Genomic DNA, 23,838 nt, shown 5'->3' on the forward strand with positions numbered 1-23,838 from the left:
GTCAGCAGCAATCCTACTCAATACACTGATCAAATACATTTGTCTATATATATATTATCAATAATTAGCTACATAATCATTATTGTATTCTATTTTATATTTTTATTTTATTGCTAATTATATGTTTATTTATAGGGTATAGCAAGGTAAACCAACACAGGCTATATTAGTCTTTATAGGTTCTTTTGGCCTTATTATTATTATTACTAGCCATATGATGCAAGGAAGCCCGAGGCTTATGCTGCACCAGCCAAAAAAAAAAAAATTTGAGTACCCTGAGAGAGAGAGAGAGAGAGAGAGAGAGAAGTAGGAGGGAATCATCAAAAAAGAGAAGAATGATGATATCCAGCTCAGGACCCTGGGTGTGCAAAATCCATACTCACCAGATATGAGCTCCTGGGGTTATGGCCTGCTTAGTACATTTATGCCTATGTTTTAATAAACTTTGAGTACCTACACACATATAGTACTAATTATACTCCTACAATAGTAATTTAATCTACAAGTGATGGCATTAATCTGATCTGATATACATTTTACATCTATTCCAATATTTCATAATAGATTAAATACAAATATATATATATATATATATATATATATATATATAAGCTATATGAAAAAAAAAAAATAATAAAATAAAATGATATAAGAGAAATATACACACAGTCGGATCTCTCTTTAAAAAACTTCCATATAGCTAATTTTTCTATTTAGCAAAATTTTTTGATTTCTCCTTGATCATTACATTAAAAATAGCCTCCGTATAACAAAGAAAATTTATAAGGAACTGATTTCGAGAGACCGGGTACACATTGTTCAACCTCTGGCTTTCAGGCAATACAGCTGATGCTGTAGAAAGCATGAATTATGAACTTAAAGGATTAAGAATTAATCCCTTTTAACAGCTAAAGGGATTAATTCCATGAATTAAGAGCTAAAACATTTTACAATTTAGTGGTGCCTGTAAAACCCTACAGGAGGAGACTGGTCAACCACAGTGCAAGACAGAAAAAGATGGAAGGTTTTGGGAGAGGCCTTTGCTCAGTAGTGGGTCAGCAATGATTAAAAAGAAGTAAAACCTATACAGTGGAAGGCACAAATGTGAAATTGATCTTAAAAAAACCTTTCCAAAACTCCTGCATGGAAGAATCTGCAGGCCCTACGAAGCAGCGAACCTTGGTATGCCCACACAATACGGCTTCAAACCCCAGTATCAACCACTAACGCTCTCAGAAACCTCATGGACACTGTCGCCAATTGTCAGAGAAAGTATTTTTTGGTCATTTCTGTTGACTTTGCTGGGGCGTTCAACACCATCTGGTGGCCAAGCGTCCTGGCAAGACTCAGGAGTGCCTCCGTTCCAGTGAACCTCTTCAAAACAATAATATCATACCTCTCACAAAGGAAGATCAGTGTTGTTACCCCCTACGGAAGATTGACCAGGCCTATCTGCAGAGGCTGCCCCCAGGGCTCAGTTCTGAGGCTAACCCCTGTGGAATATGGTCCTTGACGAATTCCTCGCCCTTGATCTTGGAGACGTCTGCTCCCAGGCCTTTGCTGACGACCTTATTTTGATGGTTGCTGCAGACAGCAGAGCCCAGTTGGAAAGCCAGGCAAACCAGGCCCTGACGACCCTAAAAGCTTGAGCCCAAACCCATTGTTTGAAAATATCATCAGACAAAACCTCAATCCTGCTTAGGGGATCCCTGGACCTCAGGCACCCCCCACAAATAAAAATCGAAAACAGAACTATCAGGTTGAGGAACCAACTGAAATACCTGGGAGTTATTCTGGATTAAAACCTTTCCTTCAAATACTATTTGAACTATATTAGAGCCAAAATTAGGAAGTACTCTGTACTGGTGTCTAGAATAATGAGATGGGATTGGGGGCTTAGCAAGTGCACCCTGTCTCTGTACTGCAAAACGACATTCCTATCAGCAATAGCCTATGCCTCTCTGATTTGGTTTCATAAAACTACAATGGCTGTCAACCAGCAAACCTTGGATGCCACCTAAAGGACAATACTACTCACCATCACCCGTGCCTGCTGTACCACCAGTACAAATGCTCTCCAGGTCATGGCAGGGGCCCTCCTCTGGATCTGGAAATCACTTGCTGTGGCATTTCCTACCACACTGCCAAAGGACTACCCTGCACCTTCATGAACTTTACAGTGGACTTAACAGCTAACCCCAAAGTGGAAAAAACCAGACTCCAAAAACATCTGCAGCAAGCATGCCAAAACCATTGGTCCACAACGACCAAGGAAAAAATCATAAAAAAAGTTCCTACCCAACACTGGCAGGAGGTACCCTGAGCCCGCAACCTGGTTCAAATCTGGCCTCTACACAACCTACCTGCTAATGGGTCATGGAGCATAGCATTCAATGCGAAACTGAACTCCTTTAGAATCCTGGATGACCCACGCTGCATTTGCAGCAAGGCTAAAACATAGACCCACATCATGCATGACTGTACACACTACGAAGACCTCTGTTGCGGGCTAATAACAGAAATCACATACTTCCCAAGGAACCAAGAGATGCATCTACTGGATTCACTGGAGGAATATAAGGCCCTGACCAAATATGCACAAGAACTGTTCACCAGATGCAGAACCCTAAATGCAATCCATAAGGAACACTAACTAGAACCTTCTGAGCCAACACCTAAGCTTTTGACAGTGACAAAGCTAAACGACAAAGCCATACCGAGCACATACCACCTACCTGCACCTGGAGGAACAAATCTGGATGGGTCGACAATCCATGCTTGAATAAAACCCTGACGAGACGCAGACTAAATGACAGACTCAACCTTGCACTTTGGATGGGTCTTGTACCCAAGGTTGCCTCCACTGGATAGAGACACCAATACAAGCTGACAACCAACAGGAACGGGTCACTCAAACCGTGACCACAACACCATGTGCTGACAACTACCTGACTCTGCAGGGACTGAAACAAGTCACCGGACAGGACCTGATCCCAAGAGTGACAGATACAAATGACAGAAAATCACCTGAAATGACTGTAATCACCTTAGGAGTAAAAACCACCACATTAGACAACACCAGACAGGACCTACTCCACTGAGAGGAAACCACAAGCCATACTGTGACCTACCTGGATTGGACATTTCTTTGATCATGACTGCAGCTCCACTGCCACATAGCTGGCTAGCAATCTGAACTGGGCACCTTGCCTGGCCCACTTTCTTTTCTTATCCTGGCAGGGGAGACGGCCTCCCCACCTCCTCCTCCAACTGCCCCCTATTTTTCTTCTGGAGGGACATGAGCATATCCCACTGACATACCTGGGGTCATTTTCTCTATTGATCCCACATTTCTGTCTTTCCCCCCAGACTTCAGTCTTCCCCCACTCCTTCTAAACACCACAGCGTACACCCCCATACAATCAAAATTTAACTGCTTAGCTGTGCATCACTCTTTTGGACTCCTAACCTCGTTAACATCTTATACCCAAAAATTGCAAAAGAAAAAAAAAATTTTTTTTTTTTTTTTTTTTTTTTTTGCATAGGCCACTGAAATCTCAAGAAATTAGGTGGCAGGACCTGACAGAGCACTTATTTAAAATACTGGTGTACCTGGTCTGCCTCCACGGGGCCGAGTGTGGGCAACGTTGGGGGCCTCAGCAGACCTTCTGGCCGTCAGGCATCCTATACACTACTGTACATTGGCAAAGATTAAGGCATATTCCGGCGCAAACATTGGGTCTGATCAACCTGTTCTGTACTGTAAGCACCCTATTAGAGAATTAGGAGAGAGTGATTTTCCTTTATCCCAGAAATTCATCCGTTGTTTCGAAGAAATGAGTCATCCACACTTTCACTAAATTTCGTTGTCTCTGTTTACATGGTAGGTACAAGTGGTCCCTAAATCAGTTTTGTTTTAGCTGCTATGAAAGTAACCTTACAATGTCCAAGAGGAAATCCTTGAGTGTAGTGTGAAAAAGTGAAAGTGCTTAATAGTGTAAGATAGGGGTGTTAAAAAAAATAAAGAAAAAGAAATTGCTTTAAAATTTGGTATTCCTGCCAGTTAACCATTCTGGAAAACTGTGTTTTGATTTTCAAACTGTTTGAGGAAACAGGACCCAGTCGGAAGCGTGCAAAATTATGCCTGTATGAAGATGTAGACATGGGGTTTCCAATGGGGTTGACAAAAATTTGAAAGGGGTCAATGAACTATTAGTGGTCAACTGGGGGTCGATTAAATAAGATCTATATTGTATTATTATATTTAATTTTTTTTATACATTTTTCTTAACTAAATTTATTTATTTTAAAATTTTCCACTGAACCCACTGAAAATAAATAACAGTAGTCTTCTCTACTAGAGAAGCGTTATTTATTTGAAGTAGTGCAATACCAGCTATCTCGTTGTGAAGGCACCAACAATATGAGGTGCAATTAAAACGATGACTTTTACACTACATCCATAGTTCAAATTTATGGGTAAACTATGGTGTATCTACACCGATATTATATATTTAAAATTTTCGTATTGTTCAGAAGTCTGGTTTAGTGTTTTTTTGCAACTACCAAGTTGCACAATGTAATACGGGCCCTTTAGCCCCACCTACTGTTCACATGAACACTATGTGACCATCATGTACAATTTCTCTTGTTTCAGTGACCAGAGTTATAGTATGAATTTAGAGTGCAACAAGTAAGGTCGAAATTTAAACATACATTAGTTTTATATTTATTTTATGGTAGATGCAGTTTATAAAAATATATTAATTTGTGTGAATAGTTGTAAGTATATATATAATAAATATTTGTCAGACGTGATTGCTCCATTATTTTTGATTATTTTTATTTAATTTTAAGGAATTTAATAAATATGTCAGTACCAAAAAGAAAGTGCTGGCAGTATTCCCAAGAATATTTAAGCTTAGGGCTTATTTCTATGCTGGGAAATGATACAATGCCTCTATGTCTCATCTGTGAAAAAACATTTACTAACGATGCTATGAAGCCATCAAAGATGAAAGAACACATTGAAAGAATGCATCCTAATAAAAAAGAAAATAGAGTATTTTAAAAATTTAAAAGAAAAATTTATTTTACGTTCAAAAACGGGACTTAAGTCATTTTTTAAATCATCCACTTCTAAAAATGTTGAAGGTGGAATGGAAGCATCTTACAACATATCACTTTTAATTGCAAAAGGAGGAAATCCTCATACAGTTAGTGAAAAATTAATTTTACCTGCAATAAGAGAGGTAATAAGTACTGTAATGAAGGTAGACCCAGATCTAATATTAAAAAATATTCTGCTGAATAATGACACAGTGCAACATCGCATCGATTAAATGGCCGAGGATATTAAAAAGTCCTTATTATTTGATCTACAAACAAATAAATTCACCATTCAGTTAGATGAGGCAACTTTTGGAAGAATGAGCATATTGATGATTTATGTTCGCTATTACAGCCCAAGAAAAGAAGAAATGACAGAAGAATTTCTTACTGCTGAGCAATTAGAGACTTACACGACAGGCGAAATTATTTTTGATTTTTTGAAAAATTTTTAGACAAATATAAAATACTTATTTCCAATGTAATTGCGGCAGCTTGTGATGGAGCACCTACAATAATTGGCAAATATAGAGGATTTCTAGCTCATCTGAAGAAAAAAAGTCCAGAACGTTCGAACAGTGCATTGTGTTTTGCACAGACTACATTTAGTTGCAAAAAAATTAATGAAAAACTTTGTGATGTTCTAGATTTGTGCATAAAAACTATAAATATTATAAAATCGAAATCTTTAAATGATCATCTTTTTGCACAATTGTGTGATAGCAATGACGAAATATATAATAATTTGTTGTTTCACTCAGATGTGCGCTGGCTGTCCAAAAGCAATTGTTTACAGAGATTAGTTGAAATTTTCGATACAGTTGTAGAATTTCTCCTTCAAATTGATGAACTTATGGGAATGCAATTATTAGATTTAAAAAAGCATACATTACAAGGAAAAGATATTAATCTTATTCAAGAGCGGACAATTATTCTTGGGTTTCGTTCTAAAATTGATCTTTTTTTATCAACACTAAACCAATCAGATTTTCGTTATTTTGAAAATTTAAGACAACTGTCTATTCTCGAAAAAGATAAAATTTCTGCTGACAATATACTATTATATACAGATTATTTGAAAAAAATTGAAAAAAGATATGAATGTTCACTTTAAAGATATCGAAAACTTGGATGTACCATCGTGGATTGTTGAGCCATTTGAATGTGACATAACCATAATAGATATTTCTTTACAAGAAGAATTAATTGAAATTAGAGAAGATCTTGAATTAAAAGTTTTGTTCAAAACAAATGGATATGCAAAATTTTGGAATTCAAAAAATATACGGCAAAAATGCCCAGGATTAAAACATATATTTCAACCCTTATTGTTAGCCTTTCCAAGTTCTTATTTTGTGAAGGCAGGTTTTAGCCACCTGAATAATTTATTAAGAAAAAGTAGAAGTAGATTAAATATATCAGAACGTGGAGATTTATGAATAATATTAAATAATTTTGGACCAAACATTTCAAACATTACATCTAAACATCAAGCCCAACCATCTCATTAATAACATAAATACATTATTTTCTTTTATTTTTATATACTTTTTGTACTATTGTTCATAATTATTTTTTTTACGTTTCCTATTTACTATTACTGACTTCATACTTATATGTAATATTATTGGAACATTTTGCTTATTTCAATCAGTCGAACAAAATTTTATTAGAGTCAATATAATTGGCTCCGATTAAAAAATCCAAACACTTATCATAATTATCTTGAAATTTTTAACAATGTGTTTTGGGTGCGATATAGAGGGAAATGTCCACTCTAAGAATCCTGTTTGTTTCCGTTGAAGATAATTAGGCATTAAAAAAATCAAAAATTTTGTGTTGAAGACTAAAAAAAAAGTTTAAAATTCTACTCGTACATAGATTGTCCTTCCATCTGAACAAAATCTAAATTTAACACTGTTTATATAGTATACACATATCGTTTTAGAGTTATAGTAATAATTAAATTTTAAAGGGGGGATCGACGGATTTTTTTTTCTTGTAAGGGGTTGATGCTTGAAAAAGGTTGGGAACCCCTGATGTAGACGAAGCAGCTTTTAAGAGGATGAAGTTGATTCGAGACCAAAACATGCCAATATCAGAACTATTAATAAAAGAAAAGGCTATGGAGCATCTTTTCCAGGGCATAAAACATTCCAAACCAGTTCTGGTTGGCTGGACAAATTTAAAGAGCACCGGGGCTTACTCGAAAAAGTTATTTCTGATGAAAGTGAAGTTGTAATCGAAGAAGACTATACCAATTGGAAAGAAACAGTTTTGAAAAAAAAATCTGAATGGTGGATTTTAAATTTCAATAGAAAGATGACAAAAGAACACAGAAAAATCGTGTTGATTTTCAACAACTGCCCTGCTCACCTTCACTCGGTAATTTTGAAACTTAAAAGTGTGAAGCTTGTTTTCTTCCCTCCAAATACCTCATCTAAACTGCAGCCAATGGGCCAAAGATTTGAAAATGCATTACCGAAAGCACATACTGAAAAAAAAAAAAAAAAATTATACTGAGAACAGAACCAACCACCCACAGATTGTTATAGATTTGCAAATGTGCATATCAAAGTTGGCAAAAGTGTTAAGATATTTGCTATATAAAACTTTATAACTATTTTTAGAATTTTAAATTACTCAATTGGACCTCTATTTAACAAAACTCCTTTATAGCTAATTTTTCTAAATTCCCCTTGGTAATTACATTTAAAACAGTTTCAGTTGAGCAAAGAAAATTTTCATATAACAAATGGATTAGGAAAGACTTAAGGGTATGCACTGTTTGCACTTCTGGCCTTCAGGCAATTAGTGCTGCTAAGCACGAATTAAGTGAGCTAAAGGGATTACTATTCTACAACTTAGTTGTACCCATAAAACTTATATTACCACCTGTCACACGTATCGAGAAGTCGTGCTGGTGAACATTGAGCAGATCAAGGGGTATTCCCAAATTCTCAAACAGGGTGCTACTGTAAGCACCATGTTAGAGAATTAGGAGAGAGAAAGTATCTGTTAAAAAGTGTTCATAGGTTTTACTGGAGGTGTCCATCTTTAATGGCATCACAATTACTTCAGTGTCATGAGGCAGAATTTGAAAATTTTTCCATACTGTGATACAAATGATGAATACTTTCTCAAACAATAGGTGAAGACTTCATATGTGAAATGAAAAAAAGAATGGACTGTCCTCATAATGGTATGTTATCTGCATTGAGAAGTTTATTATTAGTAAAGATTTGTGCACACTGATATTGTCTCTTTAGTATTTAAATAAAAAATTCGTTAAAACCGTCTTTAATGAAGATTTAAATTTTAACCAGAATAACAAGAACATTATAATTACAGCTTGGAAATTACAGTGTTTACCTTAATTTTCAGATATGGGTATTGTATTTATTTTCAAACTTTAACCAGAATCGGGAAATTTCATTTAACTTTTAATTTTTCTTTAGAATTTAAAAATTCATCTCATTGAAATTAATCTCGAAACTTTATAATTTCACATTATTCCAGTTTAGAGAATAAACATAAAGCTCATAGATCTTAGTTCGAATCCCACCGAATGAAATTATTTTTATGGGGGAAAAAAAACAAAACGTGCCACCATCCAGCAGCAAAATTTTAAAAAAATGGACTCTGGCATATGCAAAAGATCATGGGAAACACAAAGAAATTATCAAAGTCTGGCCTGTGCAAAGGATTATGGGAAGCAGCCATTGGAAAAATATATCGGAGCATGGAGTGGAGAGTCACGTGGTTGCACAAAGGATCACGGAAGGAACTTTTGGAGTGAATGGATGGGTGAAATGGAAAATTATTTATTAATTTTTTTTGACTGATGCTGTATAAGCTTGCTTTCTGCATGATATGCCTCTACTAATGCTAATAATACTACCATGCTTCCAAGTTTGCATTATATGTATTAGGTAATACTGTTACATTTGAAAGTTATGAATTAATTATAATATATAACAAAATTATCCAACTAATGCAACCATCGTAATTCAAACTTTAGAGCTACCTATTTACCATAATTAAAAAATTAGAATTCCCCTACCACCCACTCTATGATACTGTAACAATGGTGGCAAGATTCAAACAATACAAATATTAAGCAATAGTCTACTAAGTCTTTAGCTAAATTAAAAATAAACTAACAGGCATGATTAGGACTATAAAGCTGCTTATAGAATATGATTTAATATGACAATTAGGTTAATAAAATGGCAAGATTTTTCAAAAAATTATCCGTTTCCGGAAGCTGAAATTCTTTGACTAGCACATGGATACTCTTCGTCCCCGAGTTCTGATAATTATGAGGACACATATGAAATGTCATACAAAGCTTTGCATACTGATTTTAGTTCAAGAGGCAACTAAAATACAAGATGGCATGATACAACTCCCCTCCCATTGAAATACAAGGCAAAACCAAAGTTAATTCCATTATGTAATAGATTTTTTCCCTGATAGGTTTTCTCTTATCCTTCCAATTAACTAATAAATAAGTTAGAAACTGACTTACCTCTGTATGTACCCAAAAAGAATTATAAGTACAAGTTAGTTAATGTACGTAGTGCATTGCATTCTTGGTGCACTTTGATTTTATTTTCTTAAATTAAATGATTTTTTTTTTTTTGTTTAAAAGAAGTGAAAAATAAATATAGTTATCTCCTTATCAATTAAATACTAAGATTATAACCTTATAGAACACTTAATAAAACCCTATAGTTTTACATTTTCTAAACTTGGTCATTCGGTTTAATTACAACTGTTTAATATTTATTACTCTCCTCCCGTATACTCTTTTTTTAAATCTCATTTCCTCTCTATATATTGTATCTCTTCACAAGTGACACCACATTCACAGAAGTCTTACATAAAAATACATGTGAAGGATGCACGGACTGTTTAAAGCTAATAATACTGAATTAAAACTACATTTAATCTATGAATTTCTTTTTCCCATACCCACTGTATGAAAAAAAAAAAAAAAAAAAAGAAGGATTTCTGGTTTCTATTAGCCCAATTTAATGAAGTTTGGAATGGCTCAACAAATATTTTTAAAAATGCACAATTATAAAATTTCATGAAAATCTATCCACTGAGAGCTGAGTTTTTACATGCACATAGATAGACACGGTTAATAGGCACATATGCATGCATATATGTAAATGAGGTTAATAATATCATTTAGCTTATCTTGATTTGATAATATTAGTTCTTTATCAATCTTCTTAATTCTTTACAATCTTGTTAATTGCTATTTTTTTTACTTTGTTGTTATCTTGAAGTGTACATTAGAATTATTATCTATACTGTATTATTATTTTTTGTACAATGCTTGTTACATTTTATATAACTGGTATGTTATGACTGGTATATATTCTTTATCTATCTTCTGGAGTTAATTTATTTTTATTTCTTATTTATATAATATCTAGTCTTAATGTTACCCCCTCTGGACTGTGTGCCATCCAGGGTTGGTTAGTAATACTCTATCTCATTTATTGACTAATAAACCAATATTTATATTTATTAATTATCTGACAGAATAGCAACGGATAAAGTATGAAAGAGCCTCTTTTTTTTATTTAAACAAAATCTATACAGTGGTATAAATGCAAATTTATGAATTCCTCAATTACTGTGCTTCTAGTCAATCTCAATCATTAATTACTTTGTTACTGAAGAAGTTTTGCCATAAAAACCAAGAATTTTCTGAGGCCTACTCATATAAATTATCTTATGTTGAAAAACATGAATTTAAAATAAGCTGCATCTTTCCCATCCAATTACCAAAGCATTACCATCACCTTTAATCTGTGTGTCTCCCAGTGGAAGTGCTTGCTTCAGAAGTTGTTTATGTTTCTCACTGAGAGACCACGACACACACACAGTGCATGGCATATTCAACATTACTTTCTTCAAGAGACCACTACACACAGTGCATGGCACATTCAACATTACTTTCTTCAAGAGACCACTACACACAGTGAATGGCATATTTAATTAACGTTACTTTCTTCAAGTTTTGCTCACTGGCCCAAGTGTAGGCATTTTTTAACATCTGCAAAAAAAAAACTTGTCTAAAGCTTGGAATGGGGGGGGGATTTAAAAAATTAACTACCAATATACCCTTTTAATATAAAAATGGATTATTCACAATTGTGTTCATAACATTAAAAATAAAGGGCGACATCAAAACTGAACAATTTAAAATTTTCTCATGCTGATTTTATGGATATAAAAGTGCATTAGTATTATTATTAATAGTAGCAAATTATGCAAGAAAGCAAGCTTATACAGCATCAGCCATCTTTATGCCCTCTCATATGTGCAGTCTGAGCAGGAGGAAGAATTCCACTGGCACAGCCTACACAATCCATTCAGCCTTAAACACCTCAATCAAAACTTGTTGCAGGTGCTTAGTCTCTAGATGCTGCAATTTGCAGAACTGAAGCCTTTCTTGGTAAGAACACCCCTTTGTTCCCCTCACCAATCTAATTGCCCTTCTCCAGTAGCTCTACATCCTTCCTAAAATGAGGTCTCCAGACCTGTACACAGTACTTAAGATGTGGCCTGGCCATTGCCTTACAATGGGATAATCACCTCTTTATCCCTGCTAGCAAAAATCCTGTATATTGTTGACAAAACCCCATGAGTTGTTCTGGCACCTGTCTGCACAGCTAAGAGAACTTCATATCTGACTGCACAATTACCCCCAGGTCTTTTTCATTCTCCATTACCCTGAGTATGGTACCACACAGCTGGTACATTTATCTGTAATTACTGCTTCCCATATGAAGTACCATGAATTTGTCAATATTAAATTTCAATTGCCATGTCTCAGCACATCTACTTTATTTGTCTAGAGCTTGTTGCAGTAGCATACCCTGATTATTGTGATTGACTATCCTACCAACCTTCATATCGTCTGCAAACTTAGGCATTAAGCCTGATATGCCTTCATCAATATCATTAATAAATACAGAAAACAACCATGGACCCAGCACTGAACCCTGAGAGACTGCACTAATAACATTAGTCCAAGAAGAGTATTGCCCATTGACAACCACTCGCTGTCTTCTCCCAATCAGCCACCCTTTTATCCATAGCAGTAACTTACCCTTTTATGCCACACTGCTCCAATTTGTATAGCAGTCTTTTATGTGTTCCCATGCATACCTGATCCCAAGGACCATCTGTCAGTTAGAAACAAAACTGCATGCCTATTAGAGGGGGTTAACTTGCAATTCATTACAGAAAGATCTGCAAGAGTAATAATTTATGTCAAATTCTAAAATATCTTTGTACCACTTTTAGAAATTAAGGAATTCAATAGCTGGAATTTAATGAAAATAGAAAAAGTTAATGCAGAAAAATCTTGGGCACCTATCATTTTTAAACCAAAAACAAAAATTTATTAACAATGGTGGAGGGGGAAGAGAATTGCTCTTTCAATTAGAAAAACTAAATAAGGAATGTGAAAATAAAAATACTGAAAATTTATTATAAAATTAGGTTCTGGAACATTATCATTCCATCTAAATAATTATTGTTTTAATCTAAATATTTTTTCTAGACTAGTCACAAATTACATAAACGATTTTTTTTTTTAACTTTCTAAAAGAAACGATTTTTTTTTTTAACTTTCTAAACACCCTCCCAAACATAAAGACATTTTACCCCATCCCACCATAAACATAATGAAATACTCAAAATTTACGCACATTGTTTTTTAATGGGAAAAAAAACTGTTACATAACATTCCTGCAACTATCCTCTCCCATCCACAACACACATTTTATCTTATTCCTCCCCCCTGCGTTATGTAATAAGTGAATTCCCCCACCCTACAGAATTTCGAATTTTAACTAACGCGATGTAAATCAACCCCCCCCCCACCAATTTTCAATAACTTAGTGAATCAATTAGTGTTTTCGTAATCAGAATTAAAAGTTATCATTCGATAACGTGATTTTAACATTCTCCCATACACCGTAATTATAGCAAATAAATACACAACAATCTGTCATTGATTAAAACCACGGCGCACATCGATAAGACATGCAAAGCACGCTACTAGTGACTTTTATTTTATTATGCTCGTTCGGTGACTGCAAGACATGTGCTCGGCGCATTGGCCCCGGAAACTGCAGCGTGTAATAGAAGAAAGCAGCGCGATCTGCTTCAACAATGGGTGAATGGGTGTCAACGACACCGCGCCGAAAATGTTCCCAACGTATAACACGAAACCTTTCTCCGCGAAACACAACTGATACAGTTCGATCAGCCGAAATCAGTATCTTAATAAATAGATAAAAATGGTTTAGAAAATGCATGAAGCGGCACGCTAAACTGGTTGTTAATCAAAATAAACTACATAAGAGGGAGCAGTAGTGCAAAACGGAACAGCTTGCAGCATCTGACGTCAAGCCTCTCCCAATGTGACACAGCCCGTGTAACGTGCTCACTTCAGCAGATCAACAATTGGTACTTGGTGTAGCCTTACCTGAATATAACGTACTGCTCCTCTCAAAATACTCAAATTTGACGTTTTGCGGTCGTCTCCATTGGGCAACTGCTTCTTTAAAGATTCGAAACATTCCTTCAAATGAGCCCTCCTATTATAAAATATTAAAATTTAGGATTGGCCTTTTTCATCACTACTGAATTATCATAATATTGAAGACAAAGGAATATCTTTTATTTGTAACAATTACGTTTCTTTCTTTTTTTTTTTTTTAACTCACCGATTTTTCTCTAGTTTATTGTGAACCTCTCGCGTACCGGCACTATTAGAAAGGGAGGGAAAAAATAATAATAATAATCAGTAATGATGTTGCTACTTTACAATGGATTAAATTTTATAAATTTCACTTTTGTTGGGATATTCCAAAGGTCTAATGAAAGTTCTAGAAATTTAACATTAAATGCACATTCAAAATTTTAATATTCTACAATATCAAAATAAATATATCAAATACATTATAATGTACAATTTACATATCCACTTTAAAGTATTTATCCCCTTATCACTTATATTTGCATTAGTATATATATATATATATATATATATATATTTATTAAAAAATGGGAATATTAGTTTACCAAGTAAATACATAACTGTGGTACATATAAGATTTGTATAGGGCCCCCCCCAGCCAACAGATTTTACACTGCAATGAATACCACATTGGTCTAAGTACTCACAACAGAGCAACTTCTATACCATGGGTTCCTAGGTAATGCATTATTTACAAACAAGCAACACTAAAAGGTTAGTCTACCACTTGTTTAAAAGATGAGACACTTGGTATTAGCTGTTTCAGGATTTGCTCGCCTCTCATCAAATAGCAGGCAGTTGATAAAAACTTTATCAATTAATATATGAACTGCCATTGGAGTGTCACAAATTTTTGATATTTAATATAAAAAAGCCACACAACACACACACACATATATATTAACTAAGCTCGAGGTCATACAGATCTCTCTACATTAAATAACACAAAGTAGACCTGGGTTAATTCCGTCACTAGTTAATAAAATATGTTAATCTTACTTTTACAATGTTGGCAAATTTTTGGTTTGGAGGAGGGGAGGGGGGTAATGACAGTCAAGTGATAAATTTGTAAAACTGAAAACTTCCAAACATAACAACAAATATATGATTTCATTTTTAGATATAAGTTTATCAGTCCTTTCTTTTCAAAGGCACTGTGATCTAAATAAACAATAATAGTTGAAAATTAGGATTTTATATATAACAAATGGATATACAGTTAATATATAAATTATATGGTATGAAACCGATTTCATTTTGAATTCAAGTAATACACAACCAAACTTCTCAATAAGAGAAAAACTTAGCTTAATATAAGGCAATAAAATAAATATTACATGTATGATAAAAACCATAAAATAATTACATAAAAAATGATAAAATACTTATAACTTCAATTTTAATGTCATACATTTCAAATTGTCTTAATAAACAGATATAATAATAAAAAAAAAAAAAAAACATGTTAGGTAATAATTCAGGATTCCAACGAATCTACACATCTGTAGAACATTATAATTGACATTAAAACCACTTGTATGTTTTTCAAAATTTGAACCACCTTATTTTCATATTTTGGCAAAGAATATTAGGAACAACTATCATCATTATTTTTAATATATAGCTATGACACTAAAATAAGCTGCAATATGCTATCTTCTTAGAATGTACTGCTTATCTGAAAGTAGCCTAATATGTAACAACTCATCCTTAACTGAAAGTTGGCTATTTATGAGGCAACTATGGACATGTAAAAATTTCTTTTCCCACAGGTTCAGAATAATAAAACAGAAAGCAGAACAGTTCCATTATTTAATATAAATTCATATCTTTTGCTTGCTTATAGTTCATCGTAGTTTATATTTTTATAAGAGGTCAAAACTGTTAATGTTAGTTTTGGTTCTCTCTTTCTGGTGGCATAATTAATATAAAGTGAGTATAGGGATGGTATGAAGCAACAATAAACAAGTACTGTCTTAATATTTCTTGTAGCAAAAAAGAAACTGAAGAAATAATTTATGTTAACTTATTAAGGGCAACATTTTTTCAAAAAATCACAGATAATTTGTGAAAAATAATTGTGTGATTTAATTAAATGAATGCTTTGGCTGTCTTGCTAGAATTTTGTCCTCTTTTAACAATGTCCGCACAATCTTAAAAAGTATCTCCTTAACTTCAAAGTAAGACAACAATTCCAAATAGGATAAAATCCTAAACCATAACATATTCTTTCAATCTTATTTAACAAACAATAAAGTAAATGAAAAAATTTTTAAGGAAACCACAGAAGGATGTACCGAAAGAATAAAGATTAATGGCAATACTGTAAACATGATCAGATATACAGATGATACTATTCTGCTAACCAGATATGAGAATGAGTTACAATCATTAATGGATAGAGTAAATAGAACAAGTGAAAATTTTGGTCTGAAGTTAAACACTAAGAAAACAAAATTCATGGTGATCAGTAAGAAAGAAGTATGAACAAAAATTACAATTAGTAATGAAGAAATTAAAAGGTTAAAAGTTATTGTTATCTTGGATGTATGCTGAGCGAGGACTGGGACCATTCCATTGAGGTACGCTCAAGAATTGAACAAGCATGTGTAGTCGTCCTTAAAATGAAGAAGCTTCTATGCCGTGGTGATCTTACACTTCCTTTAAAAACAAGAATACTAAAATGTTGTCTTTTCTGCCCTCCTTTATGGAGCTGAGGCCTGGACACTGTCAAAAAGACCCAGAATAAGTTAAATGCTTTTGAGATGTGGTGTTACAGACGAATATTAAGAGTGTCATGGACAGATAAGATAAAAAGCATGATGAGATCATTAGATGGATGAGGAAAAAGACAGAAATAACTAATACCATTAAGGAGAGGAAACTAAAATATTTAGGATGTTTGATAAGGAATGACAAATTTAAGATGTTGCAAATGATAATCCAGAGCAAGATCAATGGGACTTAAATGGAAAGAAAAGAAGGAAATCTTGGTTGGCAAACCTCAGAGAGTGGTATGATCAGAGTAACAAGGGGTTGTTTAGGGTTTCTACCTCACACATGTCCATTGCGAAGATGACAGCCAACCTCTGCAAAGAGACGGCACATTGAAGAAGAAAAAAATCTCAAAATATAATAATAAAATCAATATATTAATTTAAAAAAAAGACAAAATAACAAATTTCAACATGGATATCTCACCCTTGCACATCTGGACTAATAATTGCAGGCTCACGTGCAACAATTGCTCCAGTGCGCCTTTTTTCTCTTCCATCATCTGTAGTATTTGAAATAGCTGTTACAGGTTCAGACTTAGTTGCAACTATTTTAGGACTTGTCTTAGAAAGGAGTGGCTCACCACTGGAGCACAGCTTAGCAAAAGTATTATAATCATGAGGTTCTTCACCTGTGATCAAAATAAAAGAAATAGTGGAAACTTATTTTCTCATGGGCATTACTATGCTATATTTATACAGGGTTAATTTTATAAATATTTCTTAAATGCACCACATTAAAATCTTTACAGTCCTTTCATCTTTAATAAAGATGTCTCATATATATTATAGAGGGCAAGTCAAAATTAACTTACAATTTCCATGTATTGTACTATACATTCTGAATGACAGTACAATTGTGGGATAAAGAACTCAGACCTCCTTTAGTTTGAATGCAGATGGTGGTACCATCACGTCTGCATGCTATGGCACAATGGTTGTTATAGTAATTGCAATGAGAAATGTAAAACTTCAACAAGAATAAATATGATCAGTACTGTTTCATGACGAGTTCCCAATACTTGAATCAGTAATCCCATTTCCTGGGTACCAAGTATCTAAGGAAATCATGGTGTATATGCCATTATTACCAACAAATTTTATCAACAAAAATGCAGAAGTGCTGTTATAAATGTGGACCAGGAACATTTGGGCACGTATGACAAAACACAAATATCCATGAGATGTGTGCCGAATCGTTAAGGGAAATCACATCAAATACCTATGATCAATCAGCACATTACATTATTTTTTCTTTATTTCATTATTGCACATACTGACTCAAAATAATTTTCTTTTTGATGGAGAGGGGCACTCTTTTTAGCATTCGAAAAAATATAGAAAATTAATTTTCATTCCAAAAATAGCATACCAGGTTTGCTTATGACAGAAGGCTACATTAATCTTTCCCTTGACAATATGAAAGTTATATATAAATTTTTTTTTTTTTTTAGGTAATCAGGAGCTAACTCATAAAAAAAAAATTCAAAGGTGTGCCTAAATCACAAAACTCTACCTTAAATTAATACCAAGTTCTTATATTTATTATGAAATCCTAGCTAAAGCATCTACTTTTCTGTTACCGTTAATAAAATATAAAGTTGTCTGCATATATAACAAAAATACTAAAATACAGCGAAGTTTCTAAATTTTTCCTTTGTTTCTTAAAGCTAATATTTTATTTAAATTAGCATTATACCCTGCACATACATAGGGAAAAATCACTAAATACACAGGATTTGTTACAGTAAGTTATAATAAAAGATTAATATAAAAAGGAGTGAAAATTTAATTTCCGAAATTTTTATTGGAGTAAGCAATATTATCAAGAACTATTTGAATGTTTACCTTCCTTGGTTTTTCAAGGTGCTACTTACTTCTAAAAGTAACACATAGTTTAAAATAAATACAAATATAAATTTGAAGCCCTGCTAACAAAATCAAACTCTTTAAAACACCACTTAAAAAAAAAATTTAAAAAAAACATAAGGCAAAAGAATCAGTAACCCATCTGCTCTGACCAATCAAAGGTATGAAGCATGCAATCCACTTTGAATTTGCTATAATGAACTACCAAATTGAAAATCTAATTAAACAAGTCTGAATAGGGGGAAAAAATCCTGAATAGCATAAAAAAATTATCCCATTAGATGTCTTCTGGCAGCTTGTTATAGCAAATTCAAATTGTATTGCATCTTTGTGTCTTCAATGAGCAGAGCAGATTCCTGATTGTTGTCATTTAAAAAAAGGGTGGGGAGAATGTTTTGAAATATTAGATTTTGGTAAAAGAGCTCCAAAATCCATGAATTTATTGATTATTTTGAAGCATGTGTCAGTTTTAAAAGCAGCACTTTTTATTGAAATGATATTCAAATTCAGGGTATAGTGAACTTTTTTTTTTTTTTTAAGCAATCCTTCGATTAACATGATAAAATGATTAACAAACATTATATGAGGCCTGCTTATAAAAGGTAACTAATTCTTATTAATAAAATTAGCTTTTATAAGATATTCTTCCCATCAGCAATTATGGATTTCTCTCTACTTCTGTAAGCTTCATTGATTTAGCCAATAAAAGTATCTAACAAACAAAAAGTTCAGTAGATACCCACTAGATTTCAAACTGGATGACTGATTCTGGATTCCAAATTGGAAGAACTTTTCCTAGCTCATTGGCATGTATATGAGAATCATTCACTCCCCAGTTTTTTTTAGCTCTTTTGTATTCTAGACCAGCCATAACTTTGATTACCTTTAAGAATTTTTTTTCCAATCTTTATTAAAGTTCAAAAAACACTATTCAACAGGGCAAGAATGATCCCTAATGCTATGAGCTGTCACATCAAACTAGAATTTGTCATCATGAGAATTATTTGTTGCAGGCAGAGACAGAGTTTTAACACTGATAAACAAAAAAATTGATCTCTAGAATATCATCTTAACCCTTTACTCTAATTTAACAAAACAAATCAGTTAAGCTTCTACTTTCCATGGTCATCTTTAGAGACTGCCTATAACATCTACACTGTGTTGCCATTTTATTAGGTACACCCATGCTGTGCACACAAATGGTTTGTCCCACAACGTTGCAAGTCACACGACCACAGTTGTGGATATAAATGCAGCAGAACAACCTTTCTAGTATCAGTTAAGCATACAAACCATAGCAAGAATTGGGAAAAGGAGTGATCTAACGGACTTCGAACATGGCATGGCAGTAGGTGCAAGATGTGCTGGACAATGCACCTCTGAAACAGAAGTTCTCCTGAACTTTTCACACACACCACAGTTTCAAGAGTGTATCGAGAATGGTGCAACAAATAGAAAACATAGTCTCAACAGCACTCCTGTGGAAAAAATCACCTGTTGATGAGAGAGGTCAGAGGAGGATGGCTAGAATTGTGCAAGCAAACAGACTGGCCACAATGTTGCACATCACGTCAGAATACAACCTTGGTGCGCAGAACAAAATATCGCGAATGGGCTACAACAGCCGACAGCCACATTGCAAACCTTTGTTATCAATGAAGAACAAGACAGTATGCCTCCTGTGGGCACAGCAACACCAGCACTGGACTATCAAGGATTGGAAAACAGTTGTTTGGTCTGACGAGTCGAAGTTCCTGGTGCTTCATGTTGATGGAAGGCTCAGAATTTGGAGAGAACAACATGAATCCATGGACCCGTCATGTCTGACGACTACTGTGCAAGGTGGTGAGGGCAGTGTTATGGTGTGGGGAATGTTTTCTTGGCACACATTGGGTCCATTGATACCCATAGATTCACGTCTGAATGCCACATGGTACCAAAACATTGTTGCTAACCAAGTACATCCGTTCATGTTGACAGTTTATCCTCAGTCAGATGGTTACTTCCCACAGGATAATGCGCCAGTGCATAAAGCCTGAATCACTATGGAATGGTTTCAGGAACATGACAATGATTTTTCTTTGCTGCAGTGGCTCGCTCAGTCCACAGATCTCAATCCTACTGAACATCTTTGGGATGAGCTGGAAAGGGCTGTTCGCTGCAGGTCTACACCTCCGTCGAATCTCAAGGAACTGCATGACACACTCATGTCTGCATAGTACTCCATTCCTGCACAACGTTTTCAGCATCTTGTTCAATCCATGCCTAGACAAATTCAGGCTGTTTTGAAGGCTAAAGGAGGCTCAAAATGCTACTAGGTAGGTGTACCTAATAAAGTGGCAGCACAGTGTATGTTATACTTATAACACTAGGAGAAACATCATCAAATCCTTTCCTTTAAAACAGCATTTCCAAATTTATAATGCTGCAACCCAAATTGGGTTGCCTGGTATCTATATACATGTACATAAAATAGTAAAGGTGCTATGTATTGTTTTTTTTTTTTTTTTTTTTTTTTTTTTGATTTGGTAGTTGTTGGTGCATCGGCTTCTGTGGCCATATTGCACCTCCCAAGGTTTTGCAGTATTTTGATCCAAGCCCGAGGCGGGAATCGAACCCGCGACCTTTGGGTTGCCGGGCAGGTACTTTACCCACTCGGCTAGCCCGGTCGGCCCGCTATGTATTGTGTGTGTGTGTTGTTACCCAGCAACCAACAGGCAGCATCTGTAATAGTGAATTGTATACAACTAATAAAATCAGCATGAGAATGCAGGTTAAGGGGATTGTGGGAATGGATGTGAAAAATAAAAACATAAGAGAGAATAATGAAGTGATGGGACTGTGAGGGAGGGAGACAGAGATAAAAAAATTGAATAATGGCAATTAGAGGTTAAGAGAGGATAGGACCAGGGTAAAAGTAAAGATTATGAAGAGTAAAAATTGAAGAATTTGTAAAACTGGGAGTGAGTATTGGTGTTTTTTGTTTGTTTTTTTTTTTTGTCTATTATCTAGGTACATGTTTGTGCTGAAAAGTTTACAACTCTACCTACAGTCAGCTAAATAAAGCACCAACTCAACAGGCCTTTAAAGAATTTCCTCGGTCTCAGACAGGATTTGAAACAATATTCCCCAAAAGTTGCAAATGGCAAATCCATTCTAATGTCACAGATAGCAGAAGAGGACAAAGCTAACTACTTATGACTAACTATTTTGAAGAAGTAAATAATTTTATTTACACAGAATATTGAAAATGGAAAGTTTGTACATATATGAAGCTTTTCTCATATTATCAGATAGAAGGTAGCATTTTTCTCAATGCTATCTACATATTAGCTTCTTCCAATGTTCACAGCAAGAGGTGGCAGTCTTGATGGGCAGAAGGCACACATTGTGTCAGATAAAAAAAAAAAAGGTTCTAAAGCTTTGTAAATATTGTAGAAGGAAATAGCACCACTTCTGGATTTTTTCTGAGCCATTATCAAAAAAGAAATTTTTTTTATAAAAAAAATAAGTGACAAACTTTAAATACGTTAAAATTTCGAATACACAGTAATACATATCAGTAATATGATAGGTAAAATTAACACCACATCACTAACTGATGAGAACAAAATAGTTATTAATTATTAACAAAATATGTTCATGCCATTGCATAAAAAACAATGAATACATGCATGTTCAGTTTAAATATGCCATATCAGCATACATTTCAGTATGATGACATGTTTGTGCAAATTGGTAGAGACCACTGCTACTTCATAAATTTTACAAGGCACAGCATTCTAGGGTTAAACTTATAACAGGAATCAAACATCTGTTTTAACAGTTCTCATGTGACCAATGTAATATAAGAGTTGGCTTACATTTGATCTATTGATTTGTGTGAGTTTCACTGCTAGGTGAGAGAAAAAAAAAAAAAAAACAATGAAATATTATTTTTTCCAGCAATGAATAAGAATAATTCACTGCAATACTAATAGTCAAAATTTCAATGGGGAGCATTTCTGTACTTCATTTCTAAATGAAATAAGGAGGAAAAAAGTGGCAATAAGTTCTGCAGTTCATGTGGGCTTGGTAACTGCAAAAGGCACTATAAACAGACTCTTTCAGTTGTTGTGATATTTCTTATCTGTCAAGGAATTTGCTCTTTAATAATTCCACAGAATACACTCACTGTGGAAAAATCTAGTTCATGCACAGGTAAAGGAAAAAAAAAAAAAAAAAAAATATATATATATATATATATATCTGATAATTAAAATAAATCTGATATTTAAAATAAAATAAAAACATCAGCCAGTAGTATGGCAAAAAGGTAGAGCGAAACATAACGTAAAATAATATAAAATAAACAAACATGGAAGGGAATGTAAGGGTAATAAGACAAAAAAGTAGTATATATATATATATATATATAGCAGCTGACAAGTCTCTTTTTGATGTACTCACAATCCAGGTGCCTGGAAAAACAACATCTAGGTATTCAGAATCTGCTATAATGCATAACAAGAATAAGAAAAACAAACCATATTTCAAATTCAATTCAAAACATTCAGGGAGTTTAGAAATTTAAGGAATATTCTGTATGTTCCTCACTAAGGGGTTGTATATACAAATGCATTGACCCCACCTGTATCATAACTGCATATATGCATCTTGTATGTTTGTAAGTTGTAAATAATTTAAGTTCAGTGAATTTTTACTATTAATAATTCTGGGTGTCCCTATCTCTAATATGCATACTAGAAGGTACAGTGTAGTATTTTTTTTTTCCTAACATAATCGAATGTTATTTTTTTTTTTTCATTTTGAAGGGCATTTTACTTGGCTGTAAAGATTTTGTTGTTGTTGGTATGGCATTCACAACAGAAGGTGTAAAAATAAAATAATAATAACTATTGAATTATATACATGTATATAGGCCAATATGCTTCTTAGTATAGTAATAGTGAATTAGGAATGAGCCCTAAAAAAAGTGCTAAAAATAACTAGTTTAAGAAAATATTTCATAGGAAATTGATTGCTCAGAGTCAAATCAAATGAATACAATTGATAATTAATTTCTATGTTGTTTTGCTAAACTTTGCAACATGGAAATCACAAGATTGTAACCAACACAACAGGAGAGAGCAGTTTGTTGCACTGTCTCATCATATCTTAGACCAACCTATCCTAAGTTTCAATTTGAGTGCTTTCTACTATTCTTTATAGCAAAAAAGTAAAACTAGGAAAAAGATGTCTTAAGTTCATAAGGTCATATCTATATATATAAAAAAACTGTTTATACTTCAAAGATGGCCTCAAGGTCTTTAGCAGGTTTCAACTTTGGCAATTCACAACAATTTTATATTTATGGCATCCTGTGGAACTGGATGAGCTGTGTGTGTGTGTGTGTGTGTGTGTGTGGGTAACCATTGTTCACGTGAACTTGAAAACATAATGTGAGTATATTATATACTTTCACACTGACTACTTAGCTATTGCTGTGCCTCTATTAGGAAGCATCATTTA

General features: G+C 33.9%; 1 protein-coding gene across 1 annotated transcript in view; it reads right to left on the reverse strand.

Annotated features, from left to right (window-relative positions):
• LOC150080555 (uncharacterized) overlaps positions 1-23,838 on the reverse strand; it is a 144,046-nt gene that overhangs the window by 112,404 nt on the left and 7,804 nt on the right. The window contains exons 2-4 of the mRNA XM_090380731.1: positions 16,886-17,090; positions 13,872-13,913; positions 13,631-13,742 (exon numbers count right to left, since the gene is read on the reverse strand). Coding sequence (XP_090236857.1) covers positions 13,631-13,742; positions 13,872-13,913; positions 16,886-17,090 — 359 coding nt within the window. The remainder of the gene's footprint in view (positions 1-13,630; positions 13,743-13,871; positions 13,914-16,885; positions 17,091-23,838) is intronic.

This window comes from Mastigoproctus giganteus, chromosome 9 (genome assembly GCF_048544385.1).
Source record: "Mastigoproctus giganteus isolate SK-2022 chromosome 9, ASM4854438v1, whole genome shotgun sequence".
NCBI classification, from domain to species: Eukaryota; Metazoa; Arthropoda; class Arachnida; order Uropygi; family Thelyphonidae; genus Mastigoproctus; species Mastigoproctus giganteus.